This window comes from Macrobrachium nipponense, chromosome 20 (assembly GCF_015104395.2).
Source record: "Macrobrachium nipponense isolate FS-2020 chromosome 20, ASM1510439v2, whole genome shotgun sequence".
NCBI lineage: Eukaryota > Metazoa > Arthropoda > Malacostraca > Decapoda > Palaemonidae > Macrobrachium > Macrobrachium nipponense.
This window is the reverse complement of record NC_061089.1, coordinates 30644287-30666782: the sequence shown is the minus strand read 5'-3', so window position 1 is coordinate 30666782 and position 22496 is coordinate 30644287. Positions and strand designations below refer to the sequence as shown.

Genomic DNA, 22496 nt, shown 5'->3' with positions numbered 1-22496 from the left:
TTGCACTGCTCGCAACATCACTTGCACATTTCTTTGTCTATTATCTTCCAGCCATGTAAATAGCAACTTTTCCATGTCTGCTATCGGTCCTTCACGCTGTTTGGTGATAATAGTAGACTTGATTGGGGCTGCTCCTTTCACTGCGTCCTTAATCCTTTCCTTGTCCTTTAGAATGGTGGAGACCGTGGAGTGGGAGAGATGGAGACTTCTGCTTATACAATTAACTTTCATCCCACCTTCATATTTCTTGATTACGTCCATCTTCATCTCCAACGTCAGTGCCTTCCTAGCTTTCTTGGCAGAATTGCATTCTGATGAGTCAGACTCTCTTAGGGGCCATGGCAAAGGTGTAATGAAAAAAATGTTCCTGCTACAATGTTACAGTACTGCTACAATGTCTAGACAGTGAGTGAGGTGGTTGGGATGAGTCTGTCTGGGATGCTGTGCTGCCGGCGCCGTCGTAACTGTCATACCGCGCCGCACGCACTACGCTACTGCGCTGCCAAACAGTAAACGCCGCCAAATATAAAAAAAATAGACCCATGTCGGACACTGTCGTAAGTACGGGTGGACGTAACTCGCGCAGGTCGTAACTCGGATGGTAACTGTACTTATTTGGATTCTTACTCAGGACCTAGTTCTTGCTTGCTATTCATAAGAGGTACGCTTGCCTCCCTCTTATGAATTGGTCCAGAGGTCTGACCATTGATCTTGCAGTGCACACTCCGATCAGTTGGACATAGGCTAGGTTCCCTCCCTTTGCTCTTACGACCAGGGAGGGAACCCAGGTTGGGCGAACACCAGTCTGTTCACAAGACTCAGATTCCACCCACCAATAAGTGAGTCTTCCTTATGTAAAGGACTGATGGTTTGTATAACGTGTCGGAACAAATCAAATTTTTGAAAATAAATTGTATTTTTCCTAACTATACAAACCTGAGGTCCTTTAAATATAGTTCCACCTCATGCCACCCCTCATTCTGTTCCTGGACCTAAAGCAAAGTGATATGTTTACCTCCAGTCGGGCGAGACTCCCGACCATCGGACAAGCAGTTACTACTGAACTACCTTGTTAGTAAATCTTATGACCAGTCCAGCTGGCGCTGAATAGTAATTCCTTATGTAAAGGACCTCAGGTTTGTATAGTTAGGAAAAATACAATTTACTTTCAAAAATTGTGATATTTACTTTCAAAAATTGTAATTTTTAGGAAAATGTGTGCAATATGGGTGACAGAGTTGTTAATGGCACTTACACTTCCAAGCAGAATGAGTTATAAATTCTTTATAGGATAATTCCAGTGTCTAGGATTTTAGTCATTGAACTTGAATTTAATGGAAAATGTGTCTAGAAACTATATCAGTCTCAGTGTCATTTTTTAAAATCTACCTCTTAATACCCTGATGGTTAGGTTTGGGTAATATTAGGGGTTATGGTTACTATTACTATAGTGACACCTAAACACTACTGTTTGACATAGTAGTACATAATTCCCAATGATCCCAGAATGAAATATACATCTATATAAATTGTTTGATAACAATTAAAATCAAAATGATAAATTATAAAAACTGACTCATAATTCAGAAGCACATCATTCAGTTGGCCTGAGGATAGGGTTTACTGCATGCATTGTGGTATACTGTTCTCTCAGTCCATTTCTGTTTCCTGCTGGTCACACCCTTTATAGTTATGCGACTGACAACAACAAAATTTTTATCTTTGCTTTTTTATCCTCCAAAGATGTATTACTTGTATTATACATTTTAAAAAAATTATGAAAACACATACACACACACACACACTCTGTGCATAAGTGCTAGTACCATTGATTGAAGAGACTCAAAGTAACAGTATCTTTTCATGAGAGAGAGAGAGATTATACTACAAGTATTTTATTATCTTTTGATTTTATTTGTTAACCTTGGGATTTTCTAAGGTCATTTCTTGGGATTTCGTAAGATAAATAATTTGAGTAGCAACACACACCCAAATGACTCAGGTCAGCCGTTAGCACGCCAAGCCACTAAATTTATGAATTGATGCTCTTCTCAACAAAATTTTTCGGTTTTTAGAGCTTTTTGGTTTTTAGAAATTCGGATGAAGGATTGTGTACCTGTAATTTGTATTTTTCCTAGGTATACGAACTAGAGCAATTTACACTTGAGTTTCACTCTGCTGCCCTGCTCAGTCCTTGCAGGTGAAGGAAAAGTGATTACAACATTCGGTAAGTGAGGGACATTCCCCACTCACCCTCATCTCCACCTGAATGCCCTGTTACCAAGTTTTGACCGTTTCCAGCTTACGCTGCAAGATGCTGCTATATAAAAGACTTAGTTGGTATATCTAGGAAATATAAAGTATTATTAAGAATTTCTTATTTTGTGGTTTTTGTGAGTTACCATTTTTGTTGATTTATAAGTTTGCTTAAAAGTAGATGTATATTATTACTGAATTTGTTTCTTGACCAGTAAAAAAAATCATGGAATACTTATTACATATATACATACTCGCGTGTAAATGTTCACTCAGTAGCAAATAGGTAAAATGTGTTCAGTATGTACATAAAAAAAGTACACCACTTAATGTAAATGTATTGCTTATACTGTGTGTTGGCATTAATTTGTTGTGAGTAGTCTGGTGGTTATGTTTTTCAATGTTACTTGTACACAACATTCATTATGTGTGAATACCAGTTGGGTAGGTCTTGTATAAGATTTTTCATGCTGAATTGTTCAACTTTTGGGATGTTCTGTTTTTAATACACTTTAAACAGTATAAATGCTTAGTGTGTGTTTTAAATCTATAAAGTATTTTCAGGTTAATGTACTTTATCTTTTACTTGGTTACTTTGGGGTATTTAGAGTTAAGCTAGGATTTTAGGGTAGTCTGGATCTAATCTTGGCTACTTATTATTTTCATAAATTCATTTTGAGCATAACCTCCCCTCTTGAACATGTAAGTGCTGTTAAAGGAGATGCTGCAGCATTACTTTATTGTGTTTATAATGTAGTATAGGCTGTGTTTTGAATTAATAGGCATGAGATACGTATTTAGAATCCTTTTGATCCCAGTGGTTTTAGATACCAGGACCTTCACGTACTTTGGGCAGAAATGTGACTCTGTGGCCTCATTAAACTAACACTTGGCATTGTATTAGTAGAAGATATACATTTTAAGTCAGATACTAATGCTTTCTTTTATTGCTATTCCAGATAAGAAATTGAATCGTGGCATTTCCAAAGCTACTGACAATGTAAACATTGTTTCTAAAGTGAGAACAGAGTTTGCACAAGAAATTTGGGAAGCAATAGACTCGAGCAGAACTCCGTTTTTTATTGAAACCCCTATATTCACATTTACACTTCCTGACCTTAGTATTTATTCTGGTAAGTATTGTTATTGTGCTATATATTGAAAAACTGAATAGTATCCCTTTGAATTATCGTCTTGTTATTTACCAGAAAACCATTGCTTATAATATACCCATTTTTTATATTATACAATATCCCATATACATTAAAAGAAAAGGAGAAGCTAGCTATGTAGGGCATGCACATAAAAATTCTATTGCCACATTTTCCATATAGGCTGATATTGCTGGATAGGTGAAGTCTGTAGTTTTGCACTAGGTACTTAGCAATGATAAGTGAATAACCTCTTGATACGAGACATTGCAGCATTATTAAGGATCCAGGTCTGTACTGAGGGGGGGGTTGTCGTTTCTGGAAGTCCATAATTTCTGTTAACAAAAGTCAATACTTTGAAAAACATCTAGTAACAAAAGTCAATACTTTGAAAAACATCTAGTAACAAAAGTCAATACTTTGAAAAACATCTAGTCGGGTAGAAGTGCATAGACCACATACCCAATTTTTCTACTTAATATAACTAAAATAACATTTTCAAGTATTTCATCTTGTATATATGTAGTATATGCAATGACTTTTATAGAAGAAAAGGTCCAGTTTTGGGAAAAACGACTCCTCCCCATAAAAAAACTCTGGGTACATGCTTGGGACCAAACAGTCCCTGTTGGATGTTTGAATTTTCTAAAATGTAGAAAGACAGCCATCAGATCCAGAAAATTGATATGACACTTCCAAACAATGGCCTCCATAAGTTGTTAACCCTTACTTGATAGGTAAATATATCAATATGTAGCTCCTCAGGCCGGGTAAACTTTGAGGAAGATATGCAAATGTAAATGGCGAAAGAAAATATTCTAAAAAAATTTCTCTACCTTCCACGAGAAGTTGAAAATGACTTTTTACAACCCCTTGTGGGGCCTCTGACAAGACATTCATAAATTTTATGTGTGTTTTTCTAATAAATATATTTGTTTTGTAAAATTATAGTTACTACTCACACAATATCAAAACAGATACAAAATGAAACAGTAACAAGTTCTTAGCATATTTGTGGAAAAATATTTACGTAAGTTTACCGAGAATGAAGATTCAGTAACTTTTTTTACTTTTATATGTTTTTTCTAATATTTTTTGCAATTTTCTTTGTAAAATTACATTGTTCCGATACATAATACAAACCTTTCGGTCCTTTAACAATAGGAATGTACTTACGGCATAGCTGGAATTATGGCCGTTGAATCTTGAACAAGGTGGTTAGGCAGTAACTACTGTGGGGCAGGCTAGCCTGCCTGCCTGCCTGGATGTAAACACTCCACTTTGCTTTCAGCCGTCTTCTGATGAAGACGTGTGTTTGTGAGCTCCGGCTGACTGGTTGTTGATCTTTTTTCCCTATGGGATCCTTTTGGTTTATTTTTTGTATTTAAATAATTATACATATACGGTGTTTGATATTAGTACTAAACAAAGGTTTGTCCTTGGTTTTTCAATTAATATACAAACCCACTTTTTGTGATAGCCTTTGTAACCGCCCCTCTACTTGTGTTAAGAGTCAGCGGCTAAGGATGCTAACATATTATTTACATTCTTTCGCCCTTAACACTGTCTCAGACGTGCATGAGGACGAGATATGTATTTATCGTGAGGATGAGACATGTATTTAACGTAAGTGATGTTGATCCTGTAACAGGACATGTAGTCATCTGGAAATTATGCTTACGCTTGGGAATTACCAAGGGAGTATCAAAGGTTTGTCCGTGTTTTGTTGTTATGGTAATTTCTCTTCTCCTTCTTCCTTTCACTTACTATCGGAAGAAGGTAGAAGGATGGGCATGCGGTGTTGATGTTTGGGGATCTCTCACTTCGGAGGGCAGTGCCCTTGGATGTGTGAGGGTATCCTCATTACTTTAATTTTTTTTTCCCCTTATTTTACAGACTAGTGGTGATTGTGTTTTCAGCAGTATTGGTTGGATGCTCTTCGTATTGGTTATCCTAACCTTGGAATTGTACCTATGACTCGTAGCATGTTGCATACTGATCCTCGAGTGTGCGTACTGATCCCCTGCTGATAATCATTTTCATTACCACTACTACCCGGGAGTTATGTCACTGGAACAAAGCTGTTGCGCTGCCCTGTGAGGTTTATCTACTCCTGTTGGTAGAAGTCTGGTGGAAGGAGAAACCGAAGAGGAAGAGAGCTCATCAAGTATCGTCATCCTCCTCTTCGAGATCTTCATATCTTCATGCCTCCTCCCCTTCAACTTTTAAGGCTTTGCCATAAAAAAGAAGGTGGTCTCCCCCCCTAAGAAGTCTAGTCACGGGACTTCTAAGGGTCTGTTTCGCTCTGGGGAGACAGATGGGTCTTCCGCTGGTCCTCCTGTTCCTTCGGGAACGGGGCCTGTCTCTCCTTCCTCGGGGAGGAAGCAGACGGGGACCATGGAAGTACCGGCCACCGCTGGTATCTCCTCTCCCGGTTGCGAAGGTTCCACCTCTGGACCGGGAACCGTTTCGGCCGCCCGCTTGCGAGCGTTACCGAGTGTACGGTCACCTATGGGTGGCCGTGCAGCCAGGGTCCAGACGGCTGAGTTCGCTCACCGTGTCAGGACCCAGGCACGGAGCGGAAGAGGGTAGGAGTCGCTCGGGTGACTCTCGCCAGACGAGAGCGATCGTCCGGTGCCCAGGGTTGACGTGACGTTCCCGCGGGTCCATGCACGCAGAGACCGGTGGAGGCGGGCCATCCAGCCCTCTTTTAATTAATCCTTTTCTTTCAGAGAGACCCAGACGACGGACCATTCTCAGGGGTGGCAGATGCTGCACCTGCCAGGTAGGAGTTTCGTAGCCCTCCTCGAGGAAGTGTTCTCTCCACTGCTACTCCTGCAGGTCCCTCCGGACAGGTGCATTTGGGCCGTGTTGCTTCGGCAACTGCCCCAACTCCGTCCTGGATAGAGGACCTGTCGGTGGCCCTGAGGAAACTGGCGAAGAGGAAGTCCAGGAAGAAGAGGAAGGTGTCGCCGTCGTCTTCTGCCGCCTCTTCCCCTTCGACTTCCAAGGCCCCCCCAGCCGAAGAAGAAGGTAGCCTTCTCCCCCGCCCAAGAGGTCTTGCTCAGAGACCTCTAAGACAGTTGGGGCTTCCGCTGGTCCTCCTGTTCCTTCGGGAACGGGACCTGTCTCTCCTTCCACAAGGAAGAAGATGACGGGGACCGGAGGGGTACCGGCTAACACCAGTACCTCCTCCCCTGGTGCCAGAGGTTCTGCCCTGACGCCAGGTACGTCTCAGCCTCTCATTCGTGAGAGGTACTGAGTGTATGTATGGTCACCTGCGGGTGACTGTGCACCCAAGACCCAGGCAACTGAGTTCGCTCAGCGCCAGGATCCAGGCAGGGAGCGGAAGACTGATGGGAGTCGCCCAGGTGACTCCCACCAGGCCAGCGATCGCTCTCGTGGCAAGCCGCCGGTAGCCAGGGTTGACGCGATGGTCCGAGACCGGGTGCGGGCTGGTCCAAGCGGCGTGACGCGCTGTGAAGACAGGCCTCGCTCCCACCGCGACAGCGGACTCTGCCGGTCCCCTGACCGCCGCTCCCACTGGGACTGGGCGGAGAGGGGGACCAGCAGCAGCTCTGCTGACACTCGGGATCGTCGCCACTGTTCTCGGTCCCCGCAACCAGGCCTGCAGCTCGATCGCCACCGTGGGTTGGCGAGCGTCTGCAGCCCCCCCAGCTCGCCGGTTCTGCCGATGGGGGGGAGAGCGTCAGGTCTACCTCTCCTATCCCTTCAACTTCCTCAGGCTACATCGGGAAGAGCGAGGCAATCAGGAGTGATCGCGAGGGGCGCGTTCCTCGCACTCCCACCGCAACAGTGGACTGCCGGTCCCCTGACCGCCGCTCCCACCGGGACCGGACGGATAGGGGAACCAGCAGCAGCTCTTCTGACACTCGGTCTAGCCGCTCGACCAGTGCAGCCCGATCGCCAGCAGCTCTTTTGAAGAGACTGACGCTCCGTTCTTGGTCCAGCGTTTCTCCGTAAGAAGACCGCTGGTCCAGACCAGCAGCTCGATCATCACCGTGGGTTGATGATCGCCTACAGTCCTCCCAGCCTACTGGTTCTGCTGGTAGGCAGGGGAGGATCTCTCGTAACAGCTCCCCTGACACAAGAGACTGACACTCCATTCCTTGGGCCAGCGTTTCTCCGCAAGAAGACCACTGGTCCACACCTGTAGCTCGATCGCCGCCGTGGGTTGGTGATCGCTTGCAGTCCTCCCAGCCTACTGGTTCTGCTAGTAGGCAGGGTAGGAGTGTCGGGTCTCCCTCGCCTGTCCCTTCAACCTCCTCAGGCTACACCGAGAGGAACGAGGCGTACAGGGGTGACGGTCCGGCTGGACCACACACACAGAGATCGGGGTGGGCTCCCCTTCTGGGACGCGTCGGAGGACGGTATCGGCTCTCTCCTGTCAGGTGCTCGCTCAGCCCCGCCTAGACAACAGTCTGGCGGCAGACGTTTAGCTTACAGTACGAGTTCGTAACCCTCCTCGGGGAAAACATTTTCTCCAGACAGTAACGTTTTCTTAGACTCTGAGCGGCCATCACCACATGGTGATGGCTGCCCGTACTCGCTTCTCCGACTGCTAGTTCTGCTGGGAAGGTGAGCAAGTATCCAGTCTTCCTCACCCATTCCCTCTCTCCCTATGGCTGCGACGGGAAGGGGACGGATCCTGCAGAGCGTTCTCCGTAGGATTCCACATCAGGGACTGCGTTCCTGGGGGGACCTTCGGGTCCTGCCGGATGTAAGTCCCCGTTGTTGAGGAAGGATCTTGCCTTATCCTCATTTTCTACGGGAATCGGGAGGACCACCACCCCATGATCGTCTGACAAATTTGGTGGGGGTTTCGCTGAGTGCTTAGAATTCTTCAGAGTTTCTAGCACTCTCCGAGTGTTCTGGTCTTCTACAATCTGCAAACGCTTGGGCGAAACCATGGTCCAGAGTGGGCGAGACGAGAATCCCAGATAATTGTTACTACGATAATCGGGAATCTTGCCGAAGGCTCGAATTCCTGGAATTTGTAGCTTTTGAGAGAAAGTACTGCTGCTGAAGGAAGAATATCTCTGGAGGGGCTCAGCCTGGATGGACCTGACGGTCCATCGCCTCAGTAGAGAACGGGTGTAAACATCCAGTTCAGCTTGAACTATCGTCTTCGGTATCCTGTTATCACCATAGAAGTCTTCCTTCAGGAAAACTTCTCCTTCGCTCTCGTCATTAGAGAATGAAGGGTGTCGGCTTCCAGTCCTTATTCTTGTTCCTCGAATGGAAGAGAATTTAGGATGGAGGTCTATGTACAGGAACTACGTCGCCCTCGCGACATGCCTATGTTATCAGTTGAATTGTCCAAGGTGTAAGCACATACCATAGTTAACTCTACGGGTTGTGACCGAGACGAATATTATCTTCTTAATTGAACTGCAACTCGGGACTGCCCTGCAAACCTCCCAGGAGTTACCAGTTTCGATTTTGAGATACTTATGGAATTGTTACAACAACAATACCTCGGCGTTTACATTCACCGAAATCTATTTAGATTAAATGCAAATGCTCGAGCATATGTTTTTGCGCTCGATGGTTCTAGCCGAACGCATTCCTTCTTGGAATGGATTACCTTGCAACTCAGGATGCCTGCCGCAGCCCAGTACCAGCTGGCTCTCCGAAATAGCATGGTTGGATTATGTCTCTCTCTTCTGCGATGATTGACTACCGAACCGAATCTCTGCCTGGTAATCACAGACTTAGGTCTGGTTGGCTGGAATTCTCGCATACGTGAATGACCATCTCTAATGCATCGCCTTGGACATTGCAAGAATTTTCAGACAATCTCAATAGACTCGCCATCATCTTTCTGTTTACCGCACGGTAACAGAAGTCTGTAGCCTAGTCTCAAGCTGCATCACACCTGCCGCTGCGATAACACGGAATGATTTCTTCAGACATCTGAGTTTGTCTTCTAAATACTATATCTCGTATTCGTAGGTGTGCAATTGTTCATTATTCACCCCGAATTGTAGATGTATAATGGAAGACATCGCCTGTTCCCCGCCCTGCCAGCTCTACTTCCAGATATATAGATGTCCTCCCTGGATAAAGCTGGGAAGATGATGATTCAGCCCATGAGAAGCGGTTCTTCAGGCAGTAAAATCCCTTTGTTTTCATTACTGAAAAGCGCTCCGCTTTCATTGCAACTCTTGACTTCTCACCGAACAGCAATGAAGGAGCGGTTTAGCATTTTCAGTCCTCTGTAAATAACAGGGATTAAGCCGTCTTCGCGGGTTGGTATCATTGGCGGGACTTTTATACGTTCAGAATCTTGAGAGTTAACTTCTCTCGATTCGGCTGTGAAGACGTAGGTCTGCATTCACCTATCACCTACATCTTCAATGGCACATAGTATTGTTTCGCCTTAGTTGAGATTCAACTACTATGAGAACTTCTGTCTTGCCATCAGGGACCTCGGTCTCTAGAAGGCAATTGACTTTCGTCTGTTGGGCACATGCCTTGAGAGAATCATCATCTCGCCTTCCGGCATCGGTGGCAACAGATAGACGATTTGTATGGTCTCTCGGCATAACCCTTCAAAAGGCGAGGGTCACGTGACTACGCCTTGGATGCTTGGACAGCTCGCCTCAAACAACTGAACGCAGTCAGTCAGCAGCTGTCGAAGTGTCCAAGACTGTCACGAGCTACGCTGTGGACTTTGTATCGTTTGTTCCAGATCAGTTATTACTCCATCCTACTGGCGTGTTCCAGTACCCATAACTATCGACACCCACCATGGAGTGTTGGTGTCTTTATCCACTGCGGAGATGAAGAGACTTCACCGCTGTGGGGTACGAGACCGCGAGACATTTTGCTGCAGTGGGATACGAGACCGCGAGACGCTTCGTCTCACTCCGAAGAATATGTTGGACAGGGAGATTGATAGGTCATTGCGACCATATCCTTCTTTTCCTTCGGAACTGCCCACAGGTCCTTGGAACTTCATTTCCCTGGACCAGTGGTGAATGCTTGCAAGATGTGTTTGCTTACCCAGCTCCTTGAAAGGACAAGTTGCATCTCGTCCATGGTGTGCAGCTGTAGAGTTAAGAAAGATGCGAGATTGACTGGCTCTCCCCCTTCCAAGCCTCGTCTCTCCATTTCTCGTCCTTTGGGTTGAGGATAGGACTCGAACTCACACTGGCTGGTCGGACGATTGATGCGGTAAGTCTATACATAAGCATCCTTTTTATGCTTCTTATCAGAATCATAGAAGCGATCCCACTCCTTCCTCTAGCAAGGGGAGGAAGGAGACTGACAATAATGCAAACCCCTCCCAGAACTTTGCATTAATGTCTCCAATGCCAATATTCTTCGCAGCCCTTTTTTGGATGAGTCATGATCCCTCACTCATTTCGAAAAGACCCATAAGTCTGACTCTTGATCACTCAGCTCCTATACTCCGATCAAGTTATCAGAAGCAGCAGGGCACTCCTCCTCGCTCTTACGACCAGGGGGAGTAGCCTAGGTGTGCAGAACTCAGTTCTAGAGGCTCACTCAGATTCCTCCCACCAATCTGTGTCTTCCTATTGTTAAAGGACCGAAAGCTTTGTATTACGTATCGGAACAAATAACAATTTGTCGAAAATTGTATTTTTCCTAACTATACAAACCTGAGGTCCTTCAACAAATATGCCCACCTCATGCCACCCCTCAATCTGAACCTGGGCCAAAAGGCAAAGTGGAGTGTTTATATCCGGGCAGGCACGGTAGTTACTGCCTAACCACCTTGTTCAAGATTCAACGGCTGTAATTCCAGCTACGCCGTAAGTACATTCCTATTGTTAAAGGACCTCAGGTTTGTATAGTTATGAAAAATACAATTTTCAACAAATTGTTATTTTACAACCGACATAATATCGTAAAAGACAAGAACAAAAGCAACAGCAACCCCTTTGTATATTTACAAGCAAAATTACGAAAAGACGTGAGAGATGCAGAACATTTCCCCTTTAAGTCACAAACACTACTGAAGTCTTGAGACGCCCATACTCGTGATCTTAGTCAGTATAAAAGTTTCCATAAGTGAATTTATGGGCTATAAAAGTATTGGCACCTCTTTCCTGCCCGATTCTTTACAAATTGATAGTACGTAATATTGTTTAACTACAGGATTAATCTGTTCACCACCCCAAACCTGTTATTACTACCTCCAAGGAACAATCCATCCATTAAGGGCCACCTCTAGCTGCCCCTCTGCTAATCCTGGGTTGGAAGAAAGACTATGCACCATAGGGATCGTGCGTGGTTGGTGACCATGCTCCACTTCATCTATGCCTTAGTTGCCAGATGCCACATTCTTGTATTACAGTCTTTGATTGTTTTCAATGGGTTTCCAGCTAGAATGAGAAGATTTATCTAATTGTTAAGTCCAAAGGTTTGTTAACTATGAAATATATAAATATATTAAAAACTTGTCATTTTGATGCTTTGGAGGATGCACCAATTTTGTCTGACAGCCCTCTGAAAAGGAAGGCAGCCACAAATAATGTCTCTTTCCGGAAAAAAAGCAGGAGCAAGGCAGTAAGCTGAAAGCAATTGAAAGGGGCTCCAGTTTAACAGCTTCTAAAGGAAAGTAGAATTCACTCATTTTCTCAGTGGAACTGTCGGGGATTAAGAGCGAAATGGAAAGAACTAACACTGCTCATATCAGAAGTGTCTCCTGTATGTATAGCTTTGCAGGAGACAGTGATTGGTAATAATTCACATTCCAGTCCACAAGAGTACAGTATGCATCCTATCATTCCCCTTATAATGTAAATGCAGCGGTACCTCGTTTGTCAAAAGTTTCTTATGTTGAACTTTTGTTTGTTCATACGCGAACAAACCTTCAGTCTTAACAATAGGATAATTTCTAGTGGCCAGCTGGATCCAGTTAAAAAACAGATGAAAGCAAGGAATCTTGTGATATCTGGCAACGCATGCTTAGATCGGGTGGAGAGTGGTCAAGGACCACTCACCTATGCCACTGCATCAGTCTTTTCTTAACCGCCTGGTTCTCTGCCCGTTTAGCTTATATTTAGTGTGTGTGTTTGTGTGATTTGCTGTTTCACGTTCTCGTTTTTTGGCTTCGGCGGCAACCGATCCCCACATCATGTGTAGCAGATGTCGTTGTAATTTTTGTACTTTAACGAATCCTTGCACGGAATGCCGGGCATGGCCCAAAGAGCAGTGGAAGTTGTTTTATAGCAAGAGAGAGCATCGGAGGGTTTTGACTCTTCCTTCATGGGAAGGTTTTTTGCCTCTTCCCGATGCTTTGTCTCCTGCAGTATTCACCCCCCATAGTAGCGTTGTTCCTGTGTCTCCTTCCTTTTCTTCCATTGATTTGTCGCTGGAAGTATTGGGAGCCCACCAGGCTGATTTTTGTAACGTTGCCCCCTCTTCTCCAGGAATTAATTTGATTCCCGGGAAGGGGGAGGCTTTTTCATCATTCTCATTTATTCCAGAGTCGTAGGCATCCAAGATGGCGGCGATTTGGAAGACGCTTGGGCTAGGGGCTTCCCTGTCCTTGGAGGGGTTGCTAGCGCACTTTATGGAGGTTCGCTACCCCCCTCCTCAGGCTGGCCAGGCCATCCCCACTCCTCCCGGCCTCGTCTTCGTGGGTAGCCGAGGTCAGCCATCTTGTATTGTTCCGCCAGTGATTGTTGCCGCTTCGAGTCGGAGGGAAGCCGTGGCTTCAACCCCATTGATGACGTCACGGGATCCGTCATTGTGTATTCCTCCGCCAGTGGCGTCTGATTTCCTTTCACACCGAGGGGAAGCCATGACGCCGATCACCACTTGTGACATCACTCCCATCGATGACGTCACTCCCAGTCGTCTCCTCTGCACTGCCTCTCTCAGCCGTAATGTCATCTCTGCTGTCCAGTTTGCTACATTTCCCTTCCATGTCATCAGAGCCTTCTCTTGCAGATCAGTCCGAGGTTATATGCCAGGCAGTGCTTAAGAGGTTGGACTCTGTTTTGGTTGATAAGTTGGCTGCCTTGTTGGTTGGGAGGACTGGAAGGAAACGCGTTGCTTCGTCCCTGCCTCCTGCGAAGAGATTGCATAAGAAACCAGTGCTGTCTTCCTCTCCCTCTTCCCCCTCTACACCATGTCGGCGTATCAAGCATTGGAAGGCTAAGGACTTTGCTCTTTCTTCGCCTACAAGGGAGGAACAACACGGACGTGTTCTCGAGAGTGTTGGTGTTTCGGAGTGTTAGTGTATCTTCCCTTGTGCAATCTGCAGTGGCTGCTTCGTCCTCTGCATCGAATCACAGGCGTGTTGCAACCTCCCCCATCCGTGCACATCGCGAGCGTGTTGCAACCTCCCCCGTCCATGCACATGATGCAAGTGCTCCTTCTTCTCCAAGGCCTATTCGTCGCCGTAAGGATCTCAAGGCGCCTGTCAAGAGGTCGAAGGTGGTGAGCGCAGAGTTGGTGCAGCAGGAGTGTTTGCCTGCACCTCTCACTGGTGCTTCCAAGAGTTTGACTCTTGGGGATTTTCCTTCGATCTCGAGTGTTCGGGATCCCTCTCCAACTCACGTTCGTCCGTCTGCCATGCCCATGACCATTCACAGACATGTTAATAAGTCATCTGTTGGAGGAGTATGTAGTGATGTTCCTAGTGTTATAGTGGGTTCATCTTGGGAGCCGACGCGTGGACCCAGCCCAGACAGGTTAGTTGGTGTTTCAGGCTGTTTGGCTGCTGATCCTTCCATTAATTTTAATGGGGAAGGTGCCTTAGAGGAGCCTACCCATCGTTCTTGTCGTCGGTTTCCATTGCCAGAGCAGGAGGAGGGAGACACACAAGAGTTTTTGTCTTCCTTTTCGGAAGTTGTTGATCTCATTCGTGGGTTCAACAATTTGGAAAGTAGGACTCAGTTACACTCCTTCTTGCTTGGAAGCTTTGGTGGGAGCTATGCAGGATCCCAAATCATCTCTTCAGCTTCCCATGTCGGGGCACGTCCAGTCAGTCTTGTATAAGGTTAACTCCTCTGTTTCGGACCGGGAAGGTTTGCTTCGCTCTAGGGGCTCTGCCAAGCTACCACCCCCACCTCTCACAAGACATAGGAAGTATTATGCTACGAACTCTGCGTTTTTGATGTCATGCCATCTTAACCCAGACGTCATTCGCCTGAAGCCGAGATTGACTTTGGAGCAGGTGAGGTCGGTGGCTCTGTCCTTGTCTCCACAAGATGCCTCAGCATTGGAATCTACGGCAGCCTCCATGTTGCAGACTTTCTTGGCTGGACTTCTGGTCTGTGGTCATTGCCAAGATAGCTTCTGACAGGTCCCCAGAAGGGTTGGTGAGTGCATCCTCACTTGCCAGTCTGTTGCAGTCGGGAAGCAAGGCGTTTTTGTATATGGCTCACCTCAGTGTTAATTTATGGGCTAACCTTCTTCTGATTAGGAGAGACGTGGTTTTGACTAGGATGGAGAGATCAGTTGACATGGAGTCCTTGCTGGCATTGTTGGAGTCCCAATATTTGTTTCCTCGGACCGAGCTTGTCCTCCCCCTGTCCAGCAGCAGTTAAGAAGATTGTCGCTTTGTAGGCCATCGAGGAATTCGAGTTCAGCAGGGCCTTCCCGTTTGACTCGGCCTAGGTTAGAGGATCAACGTCCCTTTTGCTTTTGTTCCTTTAAGCCAAGAATGGGCCCAAGGGACAGAGGTAAAGGTGTCCATTGGTAGGTTAGGCGCCTCTCCCTCTCCTGCACCACAGGTTGGGGGGGATGCCTGGAAGTCCATTGGGCCAAGTGGCAGAGTTATGGGGCAGAGAAGTGGGTGGTAGATGTCCTTTGGGTGGGGTACCTACTGCCATTCGACTTCTCTCCTCCTCTGTCGGACAAACCGCAGCTCAGGAAGGCATATCCTCCAGATTCTCCGAAGTTCTGGGCTCTTCGGGAGGAAGTGCAGAAGATGCTGGACAAAGATGCGATAGAGGAAGTGGTGCGTCCGTCCCCGGGGTTTTACAGTCACATCTTGGTACCAAGGCGTCGGGAGGATGGAGACCTGTGATTGACTTATCCACCTTGAATCACTTCATCAGGAAGACACAGTTCAAGATGGAGACCCCGCGTTTGGTGTTGTCGAGTCCTTCACAATTCCCTCCCTAGAGGACTTCACCGGTAATGATGCAGAAGAGATGCTGCTTTGTCCTGAGAGGGTGCTACAGCGCTATCTGAAGAAAACTCGACACCTCAGGCCTGAGGGTCGACGCCTCTTCGTTAGCACCGGGGTGACCAAGAAAGAAGTGTCCAAGAACACCGTTTCCTTCTGGCTTTGTGAGGTAATCAGGAAAGCGTACGACTCAGAAAGGAGTGCCGACACCAGTACCTTCCGTCCGAGAGCTTACGAAGTTAGAGGCATTGGTCCAACCCTTGCATTCCACAAGAACTTGTCAGTCGCACGGGTGCTGAAGGCAGGGGTGTGCTTCTACCTTCAGGATATTGCCCATAGGTCCTTGGACACTTTTTCCTTGGGACCCATGGTGGCAGCTCAACAAGTCGTGTAGCTTACCCAGCTCCTTTACAGGACAAGGTAGCATCTCACCCTTGTGATATCACATGAATGGAGAGTGAATGAGAGTGTGGCTGGCTCCTCTTCCTCCTCTTTTCTTCCCTCTCCCTGGGGGCAGAGGGTAGTGGTGGTCACAACGCTGGACAGGACGACGATGCAGGTAAGCTACGTAACTGAGCTCCATTCTATCCCTTTCGTTAGGGATAGAAGTGTTTATCCATCCCTTCCTTAGCAAGGGGGGAAGCGGACACTAGTAAGAAACAAACCCAATACATACTTTATAATTGGCCTCTTACTTAGGACTTTAGTTCTTGCTTGCAATTCACAATAGGTACGCTTGCCTCCCTCTTATGAATTGTTCCAGAGGTCTGACCACTGATCTTGCCGTGCACACTCCGATCAGTTGGACAGAGGCTAGGTTCCCCCCCTTTGCTCTTATGACCAGGGAGGGAACCCAAGTTGGGCGAACAGTCTGTTCACAAGACTCAGATTCCTCCCACCAATAAGTGAGTCTTCCTTATGTAAAGGACCGATGGTTTGTGTAATATGTCGGAACAAATCACAATTTTTGGAAGTAAATTGTATTTTTCCCAACTATACAAACCTGAGGTCCTTTACATATAGTCCCACCTCATGCCACCCCTCATTCTGTTCCTGGGCCTAAAGCAAAGTGATATGTTTACCTCCAGTCGGAGTCCCACGTTGGCCGAGTGGACTTCGCACTCGGCTACTAATTCGGTGGTCCGAGTTCGATTCTCGCCCCGTCCAACGCGGAACCAGAGGAATTTATTTCTGGTGATAGAAATACCTTTCTCGATATAATGTGGTTCGGATCCCACAATAAGCTGTAGGTCCCGTTGCTAGGTAATCAATTGATTCCTAGTCATGTAAAAATATCTAATCCTTCGGGCCAGCCCTAGGAGAGCTGTTAATCAGCTCAGTGGTCTGGTAAAACTAAGATATACTTACTTACTTTACCTCCAGTCGGGCGGAACTCCCGACCATTGGGCAAGCAGTTACTGCCGAACTACCCTGTTAGTATATCTTACGACCAGTCCAGCTGGCGCTGAATAGTAATTCCTTATGTAAAGGACCTCAGGTTTGTATAGTTAGGAAAAATACAATTTACTTTAAAAAATTGTGACATTTCTAACTTTCTCAATACAAATGGTACCAGTAAGATTGAGATTCTGTTCCTTAAAGGACTAGTAAAGACAGAGTAGTAAAAACGCATGTTGAATATATCACTGAGCAATAATCCTTCATCAGCCCATCTGTGAAAAGTAGTTGAATTATATGGCTCTAGTTCTTTTGCAGCATGAGCATTTTCTTTGTGTTATTTCTTCTATGAATAAGTAGCCTTGGCAATATTTTGTTTCATCTTAGCCTAAGATTGGTCTCCATCACTGTTTCCATTGTTTCCAGATGTATTAGAGTTACTTCTGGAAAGTTTCATGGATAGTAAAGTTCTGTTGGTCAACCCAGATTTGGTGGCTTAACTAGCAGTTGATCATACACGAGCAAACCCTTGGTCTTAACAATAGTATTATTGAAAAAGAAACCCACAAAATCACTTTGTAACATGTTTACTTCTAAGTATTTACATTTAGTTTTACTCCACACTCGAGTACTTTCAGGCCCTGTCTGTGGCCCATTCTCAAGAGATGTTTGGGATGTTAGCTTGGGTCAAGGCCCAGCAGTCTTCGACCCAGGCTAATATCCCAAACATCTCTTGAGAATGGGCCACAGACACGGCCTGAAAGTACTCGAGTGTGGAGTAAAACTAAATGTAAATACAGGCGGCCCTCGGTTAGCGGCAGGGGTTCCGTTCCTGGCCACCGACGCCAAGCGATTTTTGACGCTGAGCGATTTTAAAGCCTACGGCCGCTGCACACCTTCTTTCGAAACTCTAGACCAGTCAAAGGCGCCGTAATCCCACAACGGCGCAATAAGTAAAATTATATTTATGCAGTATAGTACTATAGAATTTACTGTACAGTACATGTGGGTGTCTAGAGTATGTAAAGATATAATAAAGTTTATACAGGTTACGATCATTAGTCTTACGATAGTTCGATTTTATGAGAGAATCAAATTACAATGGCCTAACTTTATCCATCTTCTAGTTACATAAGTTCAATAACAGCAAAAGAGAATGATGAAAGTATGGTTTTAACGTTATAATCGTTGCGTGAACGTGTACAGCCATGAACAACCGAACGAGAAACGACCTTTTTTTTTTTTTTTTTTTTTTTTTTTTTTCTAAGTACAACCGAACTGGATAACATCTGTTTGGCTTGTATTTCGATCATCGTACTACAGTGCAACATTACCGTTTTTGTTATAAATGGCGTTATGTATAGAATAGAACTGAGATATCTTAATGTAACTAAAACTTTATTCGCTTATAGATCAGAGATCAATATAGATTAAAGATCAATCGGGAAATATACCGTTAAATTTAAACCTAGTTATAACTGAAGCTGAGAAAACTGTTCAAGCTGCTAATGACTATTATCGTACATCGGCAACAAGGATAAAACTGCAGTAAACGTCTGCCATCACACACAACTGTAGATAAAATTGGGATAAAATCATTTTAATCAAAACTACTGTGCTTGAAAGAACACATTTTACTGTTGGTTTCACGCCGATATAAGCTAAATAACGTAAAGTTCGTATTACGATGATATAAAGGATCACGTATTGCGAACGGAATCACGTAATTTTTTTACGCAATAAACATGCCGCCAACGTAATCTGTTAACAAAAAAAATAGTAGTTCACATTCACAACGAGACATATTCAATAAATATTTCCACCTAAAAACACGCTGTATATGGAAAAATAACGTTGTCTCATATAAGTCAAGTATATAGATATTCGTTTATGCTAACTAGAAGCAAGAGCATTCGTTCAGAATTGCGTTATGGTGAAACAGACTCGTATTCATCAGCTGATTTCAAACCACAACATTGGCTGCTCCGCGGAGTACGGGCTTAAGTTTGCCGTAGTATTTTTAAAATACAATAATATGAGAATACATATCAATCATCTTCTTGGATACAGTGAAATAATGTATAACTTTTTAAAGTATTTATGGAAAAGATGCATAATTAATAAAATAACACAATGCATTTTTCGGAACTGGCGGACAAGAAAACGAACATGAAAAACCATCCCCTGACAACGTGGAGCGTAGTTACAAAGGCTGCCCCTTACCTTAATTTGTATCTTATTTCTGTACAAAAATGAAAATACCTTTACGCAATATATTTTCATACACATTTTAAACATAAAAGCATAAACATTTGAAAAATCGACACATCGATTGCTAAATTTGCACTTTTGTTCATGAAACTTACCTGTCAGATATATCTATAGCTGTATTTTCTGAAGTCCGACAGAATTTTAAAAACTTCCGACACACGCAGTGGTCGGCCAGGTGGTTAGTACCCATTCCCGCCGCTGGGAGGCGGGTATCAGGAACCATTCCCATTTTCTATTCATAATTTTTCTGTCGCTGGTGCTGAAAACACCTGTTTTCAGTACCTCCGTCTTAGGATTTTGGAAACTTCATTGCCGCTAAGTATCCTAATTGTCTTTTGATTTATTTACTTGGATTTGTGGGATTTGTGGCTAGGCATACGCTATCTTAAATTGATTTGAATTTGATTCATTTTTGCATAAAATATCTGAATCTAGTTAGGCTAGTTTCAGACGGGGGTTGTCTGCAAAGATAGGGTGTGGCTACCGAAAGCTTCGGTAGATCCGCAACTTGGTATGTACGAGGGGGGTATCGGGTCTTGCTTCTTTGAGATTTGTCATGTAAGGAGTGTGAGACTTTGTCTATTCCGTAAGGAAGACGTATGATTCGTATGTACGCAATTAATCAGTAACAAAAGTCAGGGTAGTGAACCTGCTAACCTTCCTGTAGACTTTATTTTGCCTAACCCTGTAGTATGGCCTACGGGCTATGAATATGTCTACGAGAGGTGCTCGCTCTCCTTCATTGCTGTGAAGTGCTACTTCTGTAATTGTTACTCCTAACCCTGCAGTGTTGCCTTCGGGCCCTAAGGCAAGTGTCTGTAGAGGAATTGCCCCTTTTATCTGATACTCTTTCGATTCGTATCTTAGAATCGAAAGTGCTTGCTTTAGAGAGTAAAAGTGAAGTGCAGAAGTGCAGTGATACCCCTTGTGTAGTGGAGGGTGCGTCAGATCGGCCTCGTTTCGCCTCTAGGCCGGGACCTCTGCTTGACTCCCAGGACCCGGGGCAGGGAGCATGTCGAAAGCCTAAGGAGGGTTACAAGGAACCCCCACCGATCTGGCGTGCCTTCGCAGTTTCTGATGAAAATCCCCAGACTGCCAAAGTGCGTGCGCGTGCACGAATCCTGAAAGATTGCTTCTCGTCCTCCGAAGCGTCCTCCCCATGCAGGGGTTGGAGCTTTCGGAAGGACTCGCGCCCTCTAAATAGAAGCTTTATAGAAGAGGACGCTTCACGTCCTCCTCTCTCTCTCTCGTTATGCGTTTCAGTGAGAAGTAAGAAGGCGAACGTCGCCTGAACTCGTGTCCGTCTTTCCCACGAGAAATACGTAAGAGAAGTCATAGTAGCAGGAAGCTTTTGAGAGCGGACGCCCGGACGCTCGGATGGACTCCAGGCGCGGCGCTGCGCCCCAAGTGCGCGCCAGTGGACGCCAAGTGCGCGCCAGTGGAACGCCGAGTGCGCGTCCAGTGGACGCCGAGCGCGCTCCAGTGGACGCCGAGCGCGCGTACAGTGGACGCTGAGCGTGCACCAGCGCACGCCAGGTGTGTCGCCTGGCTGAACGTTTCTGTTGAACTCTTCAAGCTCTTGTTTTCAGATATGGGCCTAAAGAATGTTTATCTCTACCTCCGGTGATACCTTCTACCTCACCTGCAAAGAATGTGAAGTAGGCAGTGCTTCGGAGGAAGTTTAAAGTGAACAGACAACTTCTTCTTCGAAACCCAGCAAGACATCGGGTTTCGTGAATTCAAGAGGTCTCTGTCAATTAATATTGCTTTTCGCATAGGTGGATGGAGTTAAGGAAAGCTCAAGGGAAGATCTCGTTTGCTCTACCGCAACCTTTGCCATTCTGCCAATAAATTTAAGTTGCCACTACCGCAGTCAAGACTTTGCGATAAGGCAGTTACGGGTTATTAAGGCTCGATGTCCTGCACGTCAGGACTCTCGGCAACGTTCAGTGGGATTCTTGCAAAGGCACTCATCAAAAGGACGCTCTTCAGGAAAGCGGCAAGACAGGACTTCCTTTGCCATACTGCCATAAATTTTAAGCTTTAGCAGGCATTAGTTGTGATACGGGAGAGGAAGCTGGTTGGAGAGTTTCTTCCTCTTCCCAGGATAATTTTGCAAGCTTTTTAAGCCCATCTGAAAGGGTTTTTCAGATGATAGATTTTGTTAGTTTCTAGTCGGGACTACGCTGCTGAATTGAACATCGTCGTTTCTACCTGCCGTAAGCCCAGTCTCTTAACAGGATTCTTGCCCCTTCCTCGTTTGAGACGGGAATCGGAAAAATTAAAATGCTTGACTCCCGGGATTACGTTTTGTCAATTCAGTGACTTTCCCCATTGACAATATACTTTCGTTTTGTCAAGTAAGTGGGTATCCCCTCATTGACAAAATATCTCTTTGTCCCGTAAATGGGTTAGTTCTCATTGACAAACATCTCATTAACTTGATATTGCGTAAGCGAATAAGCTCTTATTGACAAGATTCGGAAGAGCTCTCATTCGTCATTCGCAGACTCGTACAAGAAATAGACTTGTAGACTACGTCAATGAACGCTTACGTCCAGTAACATAAGAAGCTTGAGCTGACTGCTTCGATTCTCTTAAGTTTTGTTCATGAAACTTGCCTGTCAGATATGTATGTAGCTGTATTTATTTCCGAATTCAGCTATATGTATGTCTGCCAGGTAAGTATGAACAAACTTTATTGTGATAATAAATTTCATATTTGCCCTTGCGTTATTTTACTTCTGGTTGGTTTCAAGTGCATATACGCTTGCTGTAGTTACCTCTTCGGATGGCAACCGAGAGGTCTATTGTCTATTTTAAGGACATTTAATCGTTACTCCCTGCAGCCTTCCAGGAGTTTCCGATTTATCTTTTACCGTTGTATGGTAGTGTTCTGACGACACAAACGCATCTATATATTTAGCGTTTTCTGTTTCGCTTAAATATACCAGCTTGAGAGTCCTTTCGGCTCAAAAAAAATAAAAACGGACCTATTTCTTCGTAGAATAGGGTAGCTGGCAACCCAGACATAAAGTTAAGAGACGACGTTCGTAAGCTGCTGGCTGCTGCTGTCACGCTGTGTCTGTCTTCCAGTCCAACCGAGCCGAGTTAACAGATCGTGCGCTGTCATGCGCCTAGGTTACGTCCTCTCTCCTCCTGCGGGATTGACTGACTAACCGTATCTCTGTGCTGGCGGTTTACGTCTCTCCTGCGGGATTGACTGACTAACTGTAACTCTGCCCTACAATCTACGGACTTTAGCCTAAGATTGAGGGGATTTC

The 22496-nt window shown here is 45.2% G+C and overlaps 1 protein-coding gene across 1 annotated transcript in view; it reads left to right on the top strand.

The window, feature by feature from the left end:
• The window catches only part of LOC135224420 (OTU domain-containing protein 7A-like), a gene marked incomplete at its 5' end in the record, with an annotated part of 176158 nt that overhangs the window by 6535 nt on the left and 147127 nt on the right, over positions 1-22496 (top strand). Inside the window, 1 exon segment of the mRNA XM_064263407.1 lies at positions 3216-3389. Coding sequence (XP_064119477.1) covers positions 3216-3389 — 174 coding nt within the window.